At 38.5% G+C, this 16,624-nt stretch overlaps 1 protein-coding gene across 1 annotated transcript; it reads right to left on the bottom strand.

Annotated features, from left to right (window-relative positions):
• Positions 1-4,228: 4,228 nt before the first annotated feature.
• On the bottom strand, positions 4,229-7,037 carry LOC103404524 (putative disease resistance protein RGA3). The gene is made up of 2 exons (XM_070826785.1): positions 5,648-7,037; positions 4,229-5,577 (listed from the first exon to the last, which is right to left on the bottom strand). Exons 1-2 carry the CDS (start codon positions 7,035-7,037, stop codon positions 4,229-4,231), a joined length of 2,739 nt encoding a protein of 912 aa, XP_070682886.1.
• Positions 7,038-16,624: the final 9,587 nt, after the last annotated feature.

The raw sequence follows: 16,624 nt of genomic DNA, 5'->3' as shown, positions 1-16,624 counted from the left end.
TCCCTCTCTTCTAACGGTCAAAAAAAGAATTTAAAATAATTTTACAAAAACAATTATGTTTCTCCTTTCCTCTTCTTCCACCGCCATTTCTAATCTTGCAAGCAGGTCAAGGTTTGAGCCTTGCCGAATTCTGGTGCTATCATTGGTATCAGCCTCTGGTCCTGGTTCCCTTCCGTGCATGCCCCGTGCTTCTACCACCAATCGTCTCTTTGCGATGGACGGCCGAGTTGCTGAGCTTGAAGAATGGGGTGGCTGCAGATCCATCTAAGCTCAAAGCAATTCATGAATTGCCTCAACCAAGAAATGTAAAGGAGTTGAAGGGGTTTTTGGGGCTTACTGGGTACTATCGAAAGTTTATTCCCGGCTATGGAAATGTTTGCCAACCCTTGTACAATCTGACTAAAAAGGATGGTTTTGCTTGGAATAATTCAGCTACTGAAGCCCTTGAACAACTCAAGAGAATTATGTCATCACCACAGGTCCTAGCACTTCCAGATTTTTCTTAAACTTTTATAGTAGAATGTGATGCATCTAGAAATGGTATAGGGGCTGTTTTGCAACAAAATCGAAGGCCAATTGCATTCTTCAATCAAGCACTTGGACCTAAGAACCAAGCATTTTCTACTTATGAGAGGGAGCTTATTGCCATAATTCATGTAGTAAGAAAATGACAAAATTATTTGCAAGGGAGGCATTTCATTATCAAAATGGACCATAGCAGTATGAAATATTTCTTGGGGCAGAGAACCAACACTCAGTTTCAGGAAAAATAGGTGTCTAAACGCCTTGGGTTTGATTATGAGATTCAGTACAGAAGTGGAAATGAAAATACAGTTGCAAATTCATTATCTCGAATTCCATATCATCATGAAATTGCTCCTGAGAACACTATGGCATTAGTCGACATCTCTTACCCATATTTTGGGTGGATGGATGAATTAAGAAGATATAATGAGAGTGATACTTGGATTGTGGACAAGATCAAAGAGGTGACTGAATACAAACTCAAGGGCACTACCAACTCTGCCTTAACTAAATACTCTATTGACAATGGGTTTTTATGCTATAAGAAGAGGGTAGTAATCAGTCCAAATTCCCAATGAAGAACCAAGCTTATGGAGGAGCACCATTGCACACCAATAACAGGTCACTAATGTATAACTAAAACTTATTAGAGAATTAAGAGGGGGTTCTATTGGCAAGGAATGAAAGGGGATATAAAGAAGTTTGTTGCTGAGTGCGCCATATGCCAACAGAATAAGTTTGAGACCATTGCACCACCTGGATTGCTACAACCCTTACCTTTACCACAAAGGGTTTGGTTTGATATTAGTATGGATTTCATAATGGGACTGCCCAATTGCAAGGGAAACTCAATTATCATGGTTATTGTGGACATGCTCTCAAAGTATAGCCGTTTCATTGCACTTACTCACCCCTACAATGCTTATATAGTTGCTCAACTGTTCATAGAACATGTTTTCCGATTGCATGGTATGCCTAACTCCATTGTGAGTGATAGGGTCCAGTGTTCATAAGTGCATTTTGGAGAGAATTAACTCCAAGGTTCCAAGCTTTGCATGAGTTCGGGTTATCATCCCCAAACTGATGGACAAACTGAGGTTATGAATCGATGTTTGGAGACCTATCTAAGGTGTTTTGTTGGAGGACAGCCAAAGAAGTGGGTTCAATGGTTGTCATGGGCAAAGTGGTGTTTTAACACTGCCTACCACACTTCTTCGAGGTACATTCATTTTGAATTGGTATATGGTTATTCCCCACCTCACATTACTCCACATGAGATTGGCTCCACCAAAGTGGCTTCTGTGGAACAAAGTATGATTGAAGGGGATGAGCTACTATCTGTGTTGAAGCATAACTTGCAGTTAACTCAAAATCGTATGAAAGTGCGGGTGGATAAAAAGAGAACCGAGAGTCAATTTGATGTTGAATATATGGTTTATTTGAAGTTGGTACCCTATCAATTGCAATCCTTGGTGAACCATAGTTATCAAAAGCTGCAACCACAGTTCTATGGTCCTTATGCAGTCCTTAAGAAGATTGGTGTTGTGGCATACAAGTTACAGCTACTTGAAAGGTCAAAAATTCACCATGTGTTCCATGTTAGCTGCCTTAAAAAACATCTAGGGAATAATGACTCCACAGATCGAACTACCTTTGGTGACTGAGGATGGCTTGGCTCAGGACATACCTGCAACAATTCTGTCGAAAAGAATGTACAAAAAAGAGAATGCAGCAGAAGTTCAACTTCTAGTGCAGTGGAGTGGTAAGGAAGCTGCGGATGCCACTTAGGAAGATTTTGATGAGTTCCATACATGATTTCCAGATTTTGCAGTGTAACCTTGAGGACAAGGTTCATTTGAAAGGGAAGACATTGTTATGACCTTGTGATTGCTTTGATCACAAGTATTAGGAAATGGAATCAAACTGTAATAAGTGACATAGGTTGAGGGGTTATTTTGCTATTTGTAATCAGGGGAGTTTGTTTACATTTTCTGTCTTTTATTGCCATGTGGCAGGTTTCATATGTGTACTTGGCTACCTATAAAGCCATATGTTCTCTTTCTTCTAACGGTCAGAAAAAGAATTTAAATTAATTTTACAAAAACAATTATGTTTCTCCTTTCCTCTTCTTCCACCGCCATTTCTGATCTTGCAAGCAGGTCAAGGTTTGAGCCTTGCCGGATTCTGGTGCTATCAGAGATCAAGGTCTAATGATGATGGTGGCGGCATACAGAGTTGGGACGGTGGGAGTGAGTTAGGAGGATAGAGGTCTAAGTGAAATGAGAGGAGTCGGGATGAGAGATTGAGAAGACTAGGATGAGGAAAAAAATTCTAACTTTCTTATTCCATGCTAGAAATGGGCAAGGATGGGCCCGTTCCCTCATATTTTGGAATGTCCTGTACCCGCGGCAAACAACGGGTACCAACCTTACTCGCCCACCCCTAGCCCCTACCATTGTCGGTGTCCTGTTTGGAAGTTGAAACAGAGAACAAGTAGAAAGAAAATATTTGGTTGATTGAGAAATCATGTTGTTAATTGGAAAGGGATCCTCTCTGGATCCCTTTCCACCTAATCGACCTAGTCTAGGATCCGAACCGTTAAAATTTGATCAAACGGCTACAAAGAGGGTACCCTTTTAAAAGTGATAATAACTGTAGCAGTTGGATCAAATTTCAATGGCCCGGATCCCAAACTAGGTGGATTAGGTGGAAAGGGATCCGGAGAGGATCCATTTCCTTGTTAATTATCTCCCTTATGGTTCTTCGTTAAAAAAATATATATATTTGTTACCCATTACCCACTATCTCAATGGTCTTTGTCCTTTATGAGATCAACAACTTTAAAACACGTGGCAGAAATTTATTAGACGAGTAATGTTATTAGGCTATGTCTTGGTTATAAAAGAAAATCTTTTGTTAAGTAGATGAGATGTCTCACACTATGTGGGGGTGAGGTGGGACTACATTTTAGGAGGGTCACTTGCTTTGATGTAGGGTTGGGCATGGTCAGGTTAACTATACAACAAAGCTTAGCTCAATAATCATCCACATCGTTTTTCTAATTTCCCTTATTGAAATTGTACCACCCAGATTCAACACTGGTGATATCAGTTAATAGGTTTTAACAGTGCAGATCACCACGAAAGATCACCACTAGGTGGACTTGTTGAAAGATCACCACGAAAGACCACAGGTCCAAGCAACGAGGAGTCAGCAGAGGAATGCTTTAAGGAATCACTTTCCATTGCCTGCAAGTTCTCATGGCATTGATAAAGATAATCAAAATTTTCAGTTGAAACTTCAGTAGGGGACGTTGATGGTCAACATCACACTTTTCGCGCGCTTTGACAAAATCCTAAAACAAAAGATGAATTTCCAATTCAGCAACATCTCGGACACATTGTCCTACAATTAAATTTTCTAAGAAAACAACTAGAAATGAGTAGCTGAAGTTAAATAATCATTAAAATATATAAAAGAAGAAAATTACCTTTCCAAAGAAGATTAATAAATATGCCTAGCTCGCGAGTCACCAATTGATCACATTACTCATGTCCTTTGAAGAAGAAAAATAAGCAAATTAAACAAATATGATGATAGCAGCTGTAATTGATACATACATAAATGCATAAACAAGATAGATAGAGCTCAATTACCAATAGGATGATGAGATTTTGATGTTTGGGATGTGAGAAATCTTGGGTCACTCCTCTCCACTGCCTTGTTCACAACGCTCTGAAAGCATGGGACAATAACTGATGATAAGATTCTGCAATGGTGTTTTGCAGAGGAAGTCTGGCAGTGTTTTCATGTAGTTACAATATTTAATTTCTAAAGAGGAAAGGCATGGCATGATTGTAACTACAGAATCCTCATTGTTCCACCCTTCCACACCTACTTCCCACTCTTCCAACACGTCCATGAAGACAATTTTGAGTTGTTTCAACTTCGGGAAAAATGAGGATGACAATGATTTCAATGACGTTTCATCTTTGTTGACTATTCCCAAAAATTCACCACCAACCTTTTTCACTTTATACATTCCCCATAGAGTCAGCTTTTCAAGATAGGGCAATTTCCCAAGAGGAGGCAAAAACTTGCATTCACTCCATCTATGTAGACTGATGAATCTTAAGTTGTGCAAATACATCATCCAACTGGGGCAGGTGTTGCCTGAATAATACCAAAAGACTAAAGACTCCAGGTTTTCATGCGCTCGTAAGGCATTCATCATTTCTATCATGCTGAGAGTCTTGTTGTATCGGACAAAGTCAGAATTAATCTCGAGATGAAATAGTTTCTTCATGTGCCACAACTGTGCTTTCTCAATCTCCCTCTCATCTTTCACATCCCCATTCAATTTTAAGGTGAGTCTGCCCTCAAGGTTCAAGACTCTCAGATCTCCCATTTGTAATGCCTCACTGTCTTCTTCCTCACCACAAACCACAACACATTCATCAATTGTTTTCAACTTTTTTAATCTCCGAATCCCTTTTGGCAAGTACTCCAGATAACACCCAACAACATAGAGGTGCTTTAAGCTAATCAACTTTCCGATGTTATCAGGTAGTTTTTCAAGAAAATGGCAGCTACAAAGGCACAAGGTATACAAATTGTACAACTCGCAGATACTGTCCGGCAATATCTTCAAATCACCATTCAATGACAAATCAAGGTGCCTCAAATGTATCAATTCACCAATTTCCTTTGGGACTTCACTCATCCCACTTTTACTCAAATTTAATGTCCGAAGACATTTCAATTGTGAAATAAAATTTGAGTCTATCACAGAAATAGGTGAACCAAAATTTATGAGGGTACGAAAATTTTTGCAATTGTAATAAGCATCAGAAGGCGGAATTTGGCAATTATTCATTGCCGTTATTACGGTTAAATGGCGAACCTTTTCATCCAAAACCTCGATTTCACTGCCAACACCCTCAACGTCGATGATAAAACATTCGTTCTTGGTGAGAGATTGCACAAAGTCATGAACAATATCATGCATTTTGCAACCTATAATTTTACCACTGACACTATCTTTCTTCAAATCTTGAAAAAAAAGATCGTGCAACTAAGTTATCAAAAAATTCTTGACCAACTTCTCCCTTATCTTTATTACCTTTTGAATTAAGATAATCTTGTGCCATCCAAAGATTAATCAAATTATCCTTCTCAAACTCATAATCTTTAGGAAAACTAGCACAATACAAAAGGCAACATTTGATTGTTGGGGCCAAATCATAATAACTTAGTAAAAGTGGTTGAAAAACTTTTTGCTCCACCTCTTCTTGATCCCATATCTTACTATTCAAGACATCTAACCATTCCCTCATTGTTCTCTTGTTGCGCATGAGACTGCCAAAAGCTTTTGCAGCGAGAGGCAAATCCCTGCATCTCTCTACCATTTCCTTACTAATATCTTCAAACTCATCTACTTGCCTACCGGAAAAGTGGTCGAAGATTGACAAACAAAAATTTTCACTCAACTCTTCTAGATTAATCATGTCCCTTGTTGCTTCCATTTTATCAACAACATCATGTTGTCTTGTAGTTATCAATATTCTACTGCCTTTAGCACCGCTTTGGATAAGTGGTATCCTTAATAGTTCCCACTTTTCAGGGTCGTGGGTCCACACATCATCTAGGACAATGAGAAATCTCTTGCCCTTGATTGATGTTGACCTAGAGTCCAAGACATGGCTCAATTGATCATTTGAAGTTGGGGGGTTATCACTGCTTATGGCTTTGGCAATCTTAATCTCATCAAACGGGTGTGACACACAGACCCATATTCTCTTATCAAAATAGGTTTGAACTTTAGCAAGATTATAAGCTAATTGGGTCAAAGTTGTCTTTCCCATTCCTCCCATCCCTAGAATAGGGATGATAAAGATCCCCCTCCGATCTTCTCTACCATCACTCAACAGCTTTGTAATCAAAACATTTTTTTCATTTTCTCGGCCAAATACCTTAGACATGTCGACATAATGAGAAGTCTCTTGTCGTTTAGGTACTTGTTGAATGCCGTTTTGATTGAGTTGAAACACAAGTGTGTTTCTTCTTTGCTCATCAGTCACACTTAACTTATCATTCAAATCTTTTATCTTTCTCGCAAATTCATGGCGAAAAGTTACCTCTTTGGCTTTGCGAAAACAAAAGCAACTAGGGGAAACAGAGAAAGCTACCTTCTTCTTCATCTTCTTCTTAGGAGCAACATTTTCACCTTCTCGTTCTTGGTGCTCAACTTGTTGTTTCAGTATGTCAGTGTCCAGCACGTCCACCATTTTGTAGGATATGTCATTCAGCTTATCCAACCAGATTCTGACGCTGGCATCCTTCACTTGTCTTTGCTCCGCATCTTCGAGAACAGCTTGAATGCCCTTGAGTTTGGCAGCGAAATCATCAATTTCTTTCGCGACATTCAAAACATGTTTCATCTCTCCGTCTACGTACTCATAAACTGTTGAAACCAGCCGCTCCAGTAGCATGGCAATGATCCCGTCAGCCATTTTTCAGCCTCTCTCAAAAAATTGGTTGACAGTGAGAAAAGAAATGATGAACAAGAAATTAATGTTATATGGGTTTTGGTATTGCCTCTCTTCTACCCAGCTTATATATATATATATATAATATATATGAGTGACTATGTTATCAAGGCAAAACTCCCAAGTCACGTCAAATATTGCATCTTAATTTCCAACTCCACGTCGATTCGATTGAGACCCTCTGTCTAGGGGTGGATTTTTTTGCCAAATTGCCGTGCCAACCGAATTGCCAACCGTGCCATACCGATTTTGTGCCAAATTTTTTGTGCCAATCGGTAATGGTACGGTATTGTACCGTACCGAAATTTCATGGTACGGTATTGGTAATGGATATCATTACCACGGTATTACCTTATCGTACCGAACATATAATATAATATATAATTTATAAATTATATAATATATAATTATATAACACATATTTATAATATTCTAATAATTTGATATGATGAAAGAGGCTCAACCTCGGTTCAAGATTCCAAATAGGAAGAAGATTGCGGCTAGTGTGTGTGATTTATATGTGTTGGAGAAGTTTAAGTTATTTGAAGCAATGCATAATCAAAGGGTAAGTATCACAACCGATACTTGGACATCGGTACAAAACATTAACTACATGGTAGTTACCGCTCACTTCATGGATAGGGAATGAAAGTTGCACAAATGGATCATAAACTTCATAAAGATCACAGGTCATAAGGGAGAAGACATTGGGAAAGTTCTAGAAGTGTGCTTGAACCAATGGGGGATAGAGACGATCTTTAGCATGGGGAAAACTTCTATTTGTTTTGGTTCGTAGCTTCTATTTGGATTGTAAACTTAATTTTCATCATGAATCTTGATGCATCATTTGAATTATTGTGTGTGTGAATTGTGAATGATGAATAATAGATGAATTTAGGCTACAAAGTATTAGATAAAGGTACAATAAAAAAGTTTTGCACTTGAATTGGGTTAAAAAAGCCAAAACAAATTTTGTCCCAAAACAAAGTGGCAATTACCATTGCCATACCATGCCAACCGAACATTTGGCAATACCGAACTTCGGTATACCGAAAGTTTGGTATGGTATTGGTAATAGATTTTACCAAACCGAAAATTTGGTACGGTAATTGGTACGAGAGTTTTGGTACGGTAACCGTACCGAACCCACCCCTACCTCTGTCTGTTTTGATGAATTCCAATTATAAAATGAGCATCCCATGACATTTGAACACCTGTTTAATTTTTTGTTTACAATTTCAATTATTAAGACATGTGTTCAAATGTCATTAGGTATTAGTAGTTCAACAACCACTCGTGTTACCCAATGACATTTGAACACGTGTTTAACTAGAGTTTATTATTTTAATTATTTAGACACGAATCCATATGTGATTGTGTATCAAAAGTGGTTGCTGAACTTTAAGCAGCCAAGTAGTGTTATTATAAACATGTCCCAAGTTTCAACCGACTTTGACTGGAATGAATAACATATTTTAATTTCATTACCAATTACATTGAAGTTTCCAATTATTTATTGCGTTAAAAGAAAGATAATTAGAAATAGGAAATTAATTCTTTAATTTTCTTTTTTGGCCAAAGAGATGCAGGGTAGTTGTGCAGTCATATTCTGTGGACAAATAAACCTACTTTGATTGGGTAAGTATGAATAAATTTTTAGAGACAAACCATTTATATAAGACACAGGTTAAAATTGTAATAATTTTATTTATTGTTAATGTTTATGCTTTGGGGATAATTGTTGTATTGATTGTATTCTCTTATTTGTTAGTTTATGCAATTTTTCTCTTATTTGTTTGCCATTTAGTACAAGGTCTAGTGTTATTTATCTTCACTCGTAAGTGAGGTTTTAGGTTCGACTTTCTCCAAAAGCGAATTTGAACCACATTATTACTAGCTCATTGTGAGACTTAGCCCATCCCCACCCCCTTTAGTGTAGATAATACCGTTTGTTAAAAGAAAAAGTTACAATTACCACATGTTCGTACCATCTCTCTAATAGGGATAGAACCCACTAACACATGTGGATTCCATTTTTATTATAGAGATGATATAAATGATGATACAAATACGTAGTAAAAGTCACATTTTTGTTAATAAAATAGTCTTAGTTACAATGGCATTGGAGATATTCTAATGTACAACTTGACGTGTGTGAGAGATAAAAACAACGAGATATATCGCAAGACAGCAAAGCAGGCAATGCAGCTCTACATTATCTAAACTTTCCTGTGGTTCCGAGGCTAATATTCTAGTAGATAGGAAATTGAGTTTCCACGCATGGCACCGAGTTGAAATTACTAAATTATGTACAATTTTGAATCCTCCCATTTTCCTTAATAATAACAAATTACAAAAAAAAAAAAAAAAAAAAAAAACAAGATAACACTGAGCTACAAAATTGGAATGAGAAATACGGGCCGGTATAATGTAATGAGCCTAAATAAAAGTTGGGCCTTATGCACGTTCACATTTAGACTTGTAAGGAAAATTTGGCTGTGAATGATGAGATGCAGGAGTTGCCCAGTTGCCTTGCAACCACACTTTTCATCCTTCCCCCTGCCTTAAGCCATGGCTGGAAATTTGAGAAAAGAGCACCCCGCACCAAAATTACATAGTATGACCATCCTTCACGAGAAAATCTACAATCATGTACGGAAGGTCGTCAAACCAAACAACGTCTATGTGCAATGTCGTTAGCTTCTGTGCACACATTATTGTATTTGACCTGTTGAAAAATGGCCGTGAAGGATCCAGTATCATTAAACGCAGCTTTGTGGAATCACTTTCCAATGCCTCCAAGTTCTCATGGCATCGGCGAAGATGATCAAAATTTCACTTGAAAATTTAGTAGGGGGATGTCGACGATTAACGTTATGCTTTTTGCTTCAATAGAATCTCTGGAACTATAGACGGATTCCCGATTCAGCAACATCTCTAAGGCATTGTTCTAGAATTAAATTGTCTAGGAAACAACTAAATCATATATCCATGAAGATCATCTGAAGAAATATAGAAGAAGAAAAATATGCAAATTAAACAAATAAGAGTACCTACATGTAGTGATGAATAATTACGAAAAAGTGTCATCAATCTTGTCCGAAGTGTTGGTATATGGTCCAGCCTATGATCAATGTTCTAGATTATTCTAGTAAGCAAGTGAGGTGGCTGGAGCATGCTAGACAATTCTAGCATGTTATTAAGTTGATGGAAGAAGCTAGAGAGTACTAGCTTTCTTGGTTGCAAATGGAAAGATCTAGAAGCTACAATTTTGTGGCTAGTCTAGAATTATCTATGCTAGAGGTTTGAAGAATACACTAGAAACTAATAGAATGCCAAACTCTCACCTATAAATATGGGTGTGATGTTGTAGTGACGTAACCAATTAAGAACCAAGTGTGAGTAGTAAATGATCAAGTCCAAAGCTAGAGTTCCACTCCAAGAGTGAGAGTGAGAGTGTTCCACTACACATTGTGAGTGAAGTTTAGAGTGATAGAAAGTGTTTGTCATATTTTCTTGTATCCATCAAGCCTTGTCTTTGGCTTGGTAAGACTACTCTTGTTGTACTCATCTTTTTCATATAGTGAAGATTGATCTTTATTTCGTGGACATAGGCATAAATTGCCGAACCACATAAATTCTTGGTGTCCATTTTCTACTTTACCTTGTGCGTTCTCTATCTTGTAGTACCGACATTCCTAACAAGTGGTATCAGAGCCCGGTTGGCTCATACTACGAGATGGAAGGAAGTGGCACTATGATCAAACTCACCAACTCCAATTGGGTAACATGGAAGCCCAAGATGGAGGACATTCTTTATTGCAAGGATCTACATGAGCCAATTGAAGGAGATGCCGCTAAGCCTGAGAGCATGTCCGATGCCGAGTGGAAGAAGATGAATCGCAAGGCTATTGGCACAATTAAACAATGGGTGGATGATAGTGTTTTTCACCATGTGTCTAATGAAACCAATGCTCGCGAGTTTTGGACGAAGCTTGAGTCCTTGTTCGAGAAGAAGACCCCAGCCAAAAAAGCCTTCTTGATCAAATAGCTCATCAATGTGAAGTATAAGGATGATTTAAGTGTAGCAGAACACTTGAACAATTTCCAAAATATCATCAACCAGTTGGCTACTATGAAAATGACGATTGAGGACGAGCTGCAAGCGCTATTGCTACTTGGATCCTTGCCAGACAGTTGGGAGACCTTTGTGGTGAGTATAAGTAACTCTGCTTCTAATGGTGTTCTTACTCTTGATAATGTTAAAAATAACATGCTCAATGAAGAAACAATGAGAAAGACTTCTGGCACAGATAGCAGCCAAGTATTTGTCACTGAGAACCGCGGAAGAAGCAAGAGTAGAGGGCCTAGAGGTCATGGAAGGAGTCCTAGCCGATCCAAATCAAGGTTCAAGGGTGCATGCCACCATTGTGGCAAAGAAGGCCATATGAAGAAAAACTGTCGAGTTTGGAAGAGAGAGCAAAGGGAAGGAAACAATTAGAAGAAAGCTGATACTGGCAATACCACCGCTGTCATATGTGGTGATGTACCAGAAATATTGTCTGTAGGTGAATGTCTGCATATGGGCAACTCTGATAGAGACATTGAATGGATCTTTGACAATTGAGCTTCTTTCCATGCTACGTCCAAACGGGAGTTCTTTAGTACATACAAAAAAGGTGACTTTGGCATATTGAAGATGGGGAATGAAAGCTATTCCAAAATTCTTGGAATTGGTGATATTTCCCTAAGAACTAATCTCGGCTGCCAGTTGATGTTGAAAGATGTGAGACATATTCCAGATATACGTCTCAATCTGATATCCATCGGTACCCTTGATCGACAAGGATATTATCACCATATTGGTGAAGGAAAATTGAAGTTTGCTAAAGGCTTAATGGTGGTAGCAAGAGCACGACTTTGTTGTACGTTGTACCGGTCAAATGCCAAGGTTTTGAAATGTGAGTTGAATGCTGTGGAGGACTCATCTCTAGACTTGTGGCATACGAGGCTAGGCCACATGAGCGAGAAAGGCCTACAAGTTTTGGCAAAGAAGTCTCACATTCCCTTTGCCAAAGGTACGTCGTTAAACTCTTGTGAGCATTGTTTATTCGGAAAACAAAGAAGAGTTAGTTTTTCTGTTCCATCTACAAATAAAGGAAATTTGTTAGATCTTGTTTATTTAGATGTGTGTGGTCCCATGGAAGTCGAGTCACTTGGAAGAAATAAATATTTTGTTACTTATATTGATGATGCTTCACGAAGGGTCTGGGTGTATTTGTTGAAATCCAAAGACCAGGTGTTTTAGACATTCTAGGAGTTCCATGCCATGGTGGAGAGGGAAATTGGGAAACCTCTCAAGTGCCTTCGTAGCAATAACGGCGACGAGTACACATCTCACCAGTTTAGAGAGTATTGTGTGAAACATGGCATACATCATGAGAAGACAGTTCCTGGAACTCCACAACATAACAGTGTTGCTGAAAGAATGAATCGAACCATCATGGAGAAAGTCAGGTGTATGCTGAGGACTACAAAGTTATCTAAGCAGTTCTGGGGTAAAGCTGTAAGGACATCCTGCTATGTGATCAACCAATCTCCATCAGTACCATTAGGTCTTGATGTTCCAGAGAGAGTATGGACTGGTAATGATGTGTCTTACTCTCATCTGAAGGTGTTTGGTTGCAAAGCTTTTGCGCATGTGCCCAAAGAGCAGAGATCGAAGTTAGACTACAAAGCTACACCGTGCATCTTTCTTGGTTATGGCGGTGAAGATTTTGGTTACAGATTATGGGACCCATACCAGAAGAAGTTTATCTGAAATAGAGACGTGGTCTTTTATGAAGATCAAACAATTGAGGATTCGTATAAAGAGGCACAACCAGATGGCGCAGTCAGTGGAGTTGATCCATTAGCTTCAGATGAAGAAAGTCACGATGACATCCCTGAAGCAGCTGCCAATGAAGTGCCTGCAGAACCAGATAATGTTGATCAGGGAAAGCCTGATCAAGATGAGCCAGACCATGAAATTACTTATCAGGGGGAGCCTGAATAGCAAATTCAAGAGGAACCTAATCAGGGGGAGCTTCCAGCCCTGCAAGAGAATGAAGATCGGGTTAGAAGATCCAACAGAAGTCGAATACCGTCTACCAAGTATTCTTCATCAGAGTATATCATGTTGACTAATTATGGAGAACCTGAAACTTATGAGGTGACCAGAGCTCATAATGACAGTGACAAATGGATGAAGACAATGGAGTCAGAGATGGATTCCTTATTAAAGAATGATACCTATGAGCTGGTGGAGCTTCTAAAGGGCAGAAAAGCATTGAAAAACAAGTGGGGTGTTCAAATTGAAAAAGGATGACAATTGACAAGGTACAAGGCTCGTTTGGTTGTCAAAGGTTTTGGTCAAAAGAAATGAGTTGACTTTGATGAGATTTTCTCACCGGTGGTGAAGATGACTTCCATTCGAGTTATCCTTGGTATGGCAGCAAGCATGGATCTTGAGCTCGAGCAGTTAGACGTTAAAACTGCATTTCTCCACGGCAACTTAGAAGAGGAGATATATATGGAGCAACCCAAAGGCCTTGAAGTCAAAGGTAAAGAAACTTTGGTGTGCAAGCTCAAGAAAAGCTTATATGGTCTTAAGCAGGCTCCGCGACAGTGGAATAAGAAGTTCAACTCATTCATGGTCAGTAATGGGTACAAGAGAACTCATGCTGACTCTTGTGTCTATATCAAACAATTGTCTGGAGGTAAATTCATCATTTTATTGCTTTTTGTTGATGACATGTTGATTGTCGGTCAAGATGCTTCAATGATTAAAAAGCTCAAAGAAGAGTTATCTAAGTCATTTGACATGAAGGACTTAGGGCCAGCCAAGCAGATTTTGGGCATGGAGATAATTCGTGACAGAAAATCCAAGAAGTTGTGGCTGTCACAAGAAAAGTATGTTGAACTGGTGCTTGAAAAGTTCAACATGAACGGAAGGTCGTCAAACCAAACAACGTTTATGTGCAATGTCGTTAGCTTTTGTGCACACATTATTGTATTTGACCTATTGAAAAATGGTTGTGAAGGATATAGTATCATTAAACGCAGCTTTGTGGAATCACTTTCCAATGCCTCCAAGTTCTCATGGCATTGGCGAAGATGATCAAAATTCCACTTGAAAATTCAGTATGGGGATGTCGACGGTTAACGTCATGCTTTTTGCTTCAATAGAATCTCTGGAACCATAGACGGATTCCCGATTTAGCAACATCTCTAAGGCATTGTCCTAGAATTAAATTGTCTAGGAAACAACTAAATCATATATCCATGAAGATCATTTGAAGAAATATAGGAGAAGAAAATTATGCAAATTAAACAAATAGGAGTACCTACATGCAGTGATGAATAATTACGTAAAAGCGTCATCAATCTTGTCCGAAGTGTTGGTATATGGTCCAGCCCATGATCAATGTTCTAGATTATTCTAGTAAACAAGTGAGGTGGCTGGAGCATGCTAGACAATTCTAGCATGTTATTAAGTTGATGGAAGAACCTAGAGAGTACTAGCTTCCTTGGTTGCAAATGGAAAGATCTAGAAGCTACAATTTTATGGCTAGTCTAAAATTATCTATGCTAGAGGTTTGAAGAATACACTAGAAACTAGTAGAATGCCAAACTCTCACCTATAAATATGGGTGTGATGTTGTAGTGACGTAACCAATTACGAACCAAGTGTGAGTAGCAAAGGATCAAGTCCAAAACTAGAGTTCCACCCCAAGAGTGAGAGTGAGAGTGAGAGTGTTCCACTGCACATTGTGAGTGAAGTTTAGAGTGATAGAAAGTGTGTGTCATACTTTCTTGTATCCATCAAGCCTTGTCTTTGGCTTGGTAAAACTACTATTGTTATACTCATCTTTTTCATATATTGAAGATTGATCCTTGTTTCGTGGACGTAGGCATAAGGCTTGTACTTTACCCTTGTTTAAGAACGGCGTCAGGTCTCCGAATCAGGGAAGATTCTGGAAGGGGCAAGGGTTGTGGAGCAGCATCAACAGCACCCGAAATCCAGTTACTATGACTTTCAGGTTGAATATTCAGGCCAAGTGGGGGATGAACGAGATTTCTTAGGGAGGAAGAAACCCACATCCGGGCTGCTGACATGGCGAAGCTTTCTCGGGCTCTGCTCACAGCAGCCCCCACCACTGTCGGTGTCCTGTTTAGAAGTTGAAACAGAGAAACAAGCAGAAAGAAGACATTTGGTTGATTGAGAAATCATGTTGTTTTTAATTATCTCCCTTCTGTTATTTTTTTTTAATTTTTTAATTATTATTATTTTTTATTTTAAATATTTGTTACCCATTACCCGTTATCTCAACGGTATTTGTTCTTTATGGGGTCAACAACTTTAAAACATGTAGCAAAAATTTATTAGACGAGTAATGTTATTGGGCTATAACATGTAATATATCAAAAAATCAACAAAGCACAATAGTATCCTCTAGTCGCATTGATCATTGATCTAATTGTATTAATAACAGTCATATTCAGCATCATTCCACAATCACCTCAAGTAACCCATTCCATGAATCAAGGAGGCACGATATTAGCATTTAATTACATTAATCAATCAACCAGATCACATATCAATGCACAAAATTTAATAAAGGAATTCTATATAATTCCCTGTCTGAATTCCAAGTAATAACCTGATAATTCTAATTTATATTTACAAAGTCTATTGTGGGTAATTCTCATTCACTCGAATCTAGGGTTCTAGTCTAACTTATGGAAATGAGCAAGATTAGGGATTCCGGACCACTCAACGGAATCCAACCAAAATATGATCACCTATTGAAATGTACCAAGTACAACTAATCCTCATCACCCCTAGATTGTGTATGGTCCTGTATCGCGGTTATACCAAGCATAACCATAAGCATAGTCTAATCATGCATGCAGTGATCACCCAATGCGGATATACTAAGTATGATCACCCCTGAATACATATGGTCCCCCAAGAAGGACCATCTATGTACCACTGCTACATGGTGCAGTTAGATCAACACACACACCACTTACCCTTATCTCAACCGCTATGATTTACAATGTAATCAATTGCACTATCATTTCCTCATGATCACTAACTACCATGTCACACAAGCCTATATGTTCTACATAACACTTCTAATAGGATTTTAGGCTCACAATGTCATAACAGTTAATTAACATGCATATCTTTCGTATTGTTAAGAAGATAAATAAACACATATATAACACAATATGACGTCCCATGCACGTAAACCCATGTATATACTATTTGGGATAACTCACTAACCAATATAGGCTCACTAAGCCCTACATAGCCTCTAGTAATACTAATTTTAATATTTAAGATCAATTCGTAATGTATTGACCAAGAGTCAAGTCTCTGTCAACGGTGGGGTCCACAACCCTATACCAGTCAATTTGAAACATCCGCCCATGGATTTCCGATCCATAACTTTCTAAGAGTTTCATTTATCTTCTAGAACAATATTCTAAAATTTTGGAACGAT

This window comes from Malus domestica, chromosome 08 (genome assembly GCF_042453785.1).
Source record: "Malus domestica chromosome 08, GDT2T_hap1".
Lineage (NCBI taxonomy): Eukaryota > Viridiplantae > Streptophyta > Magnoliopsida > Rosales > Rosaceae > Malus > Malus domestica.
This window is presented reverse-complemented; position numbering and strand designations above follow the sequence as displayed.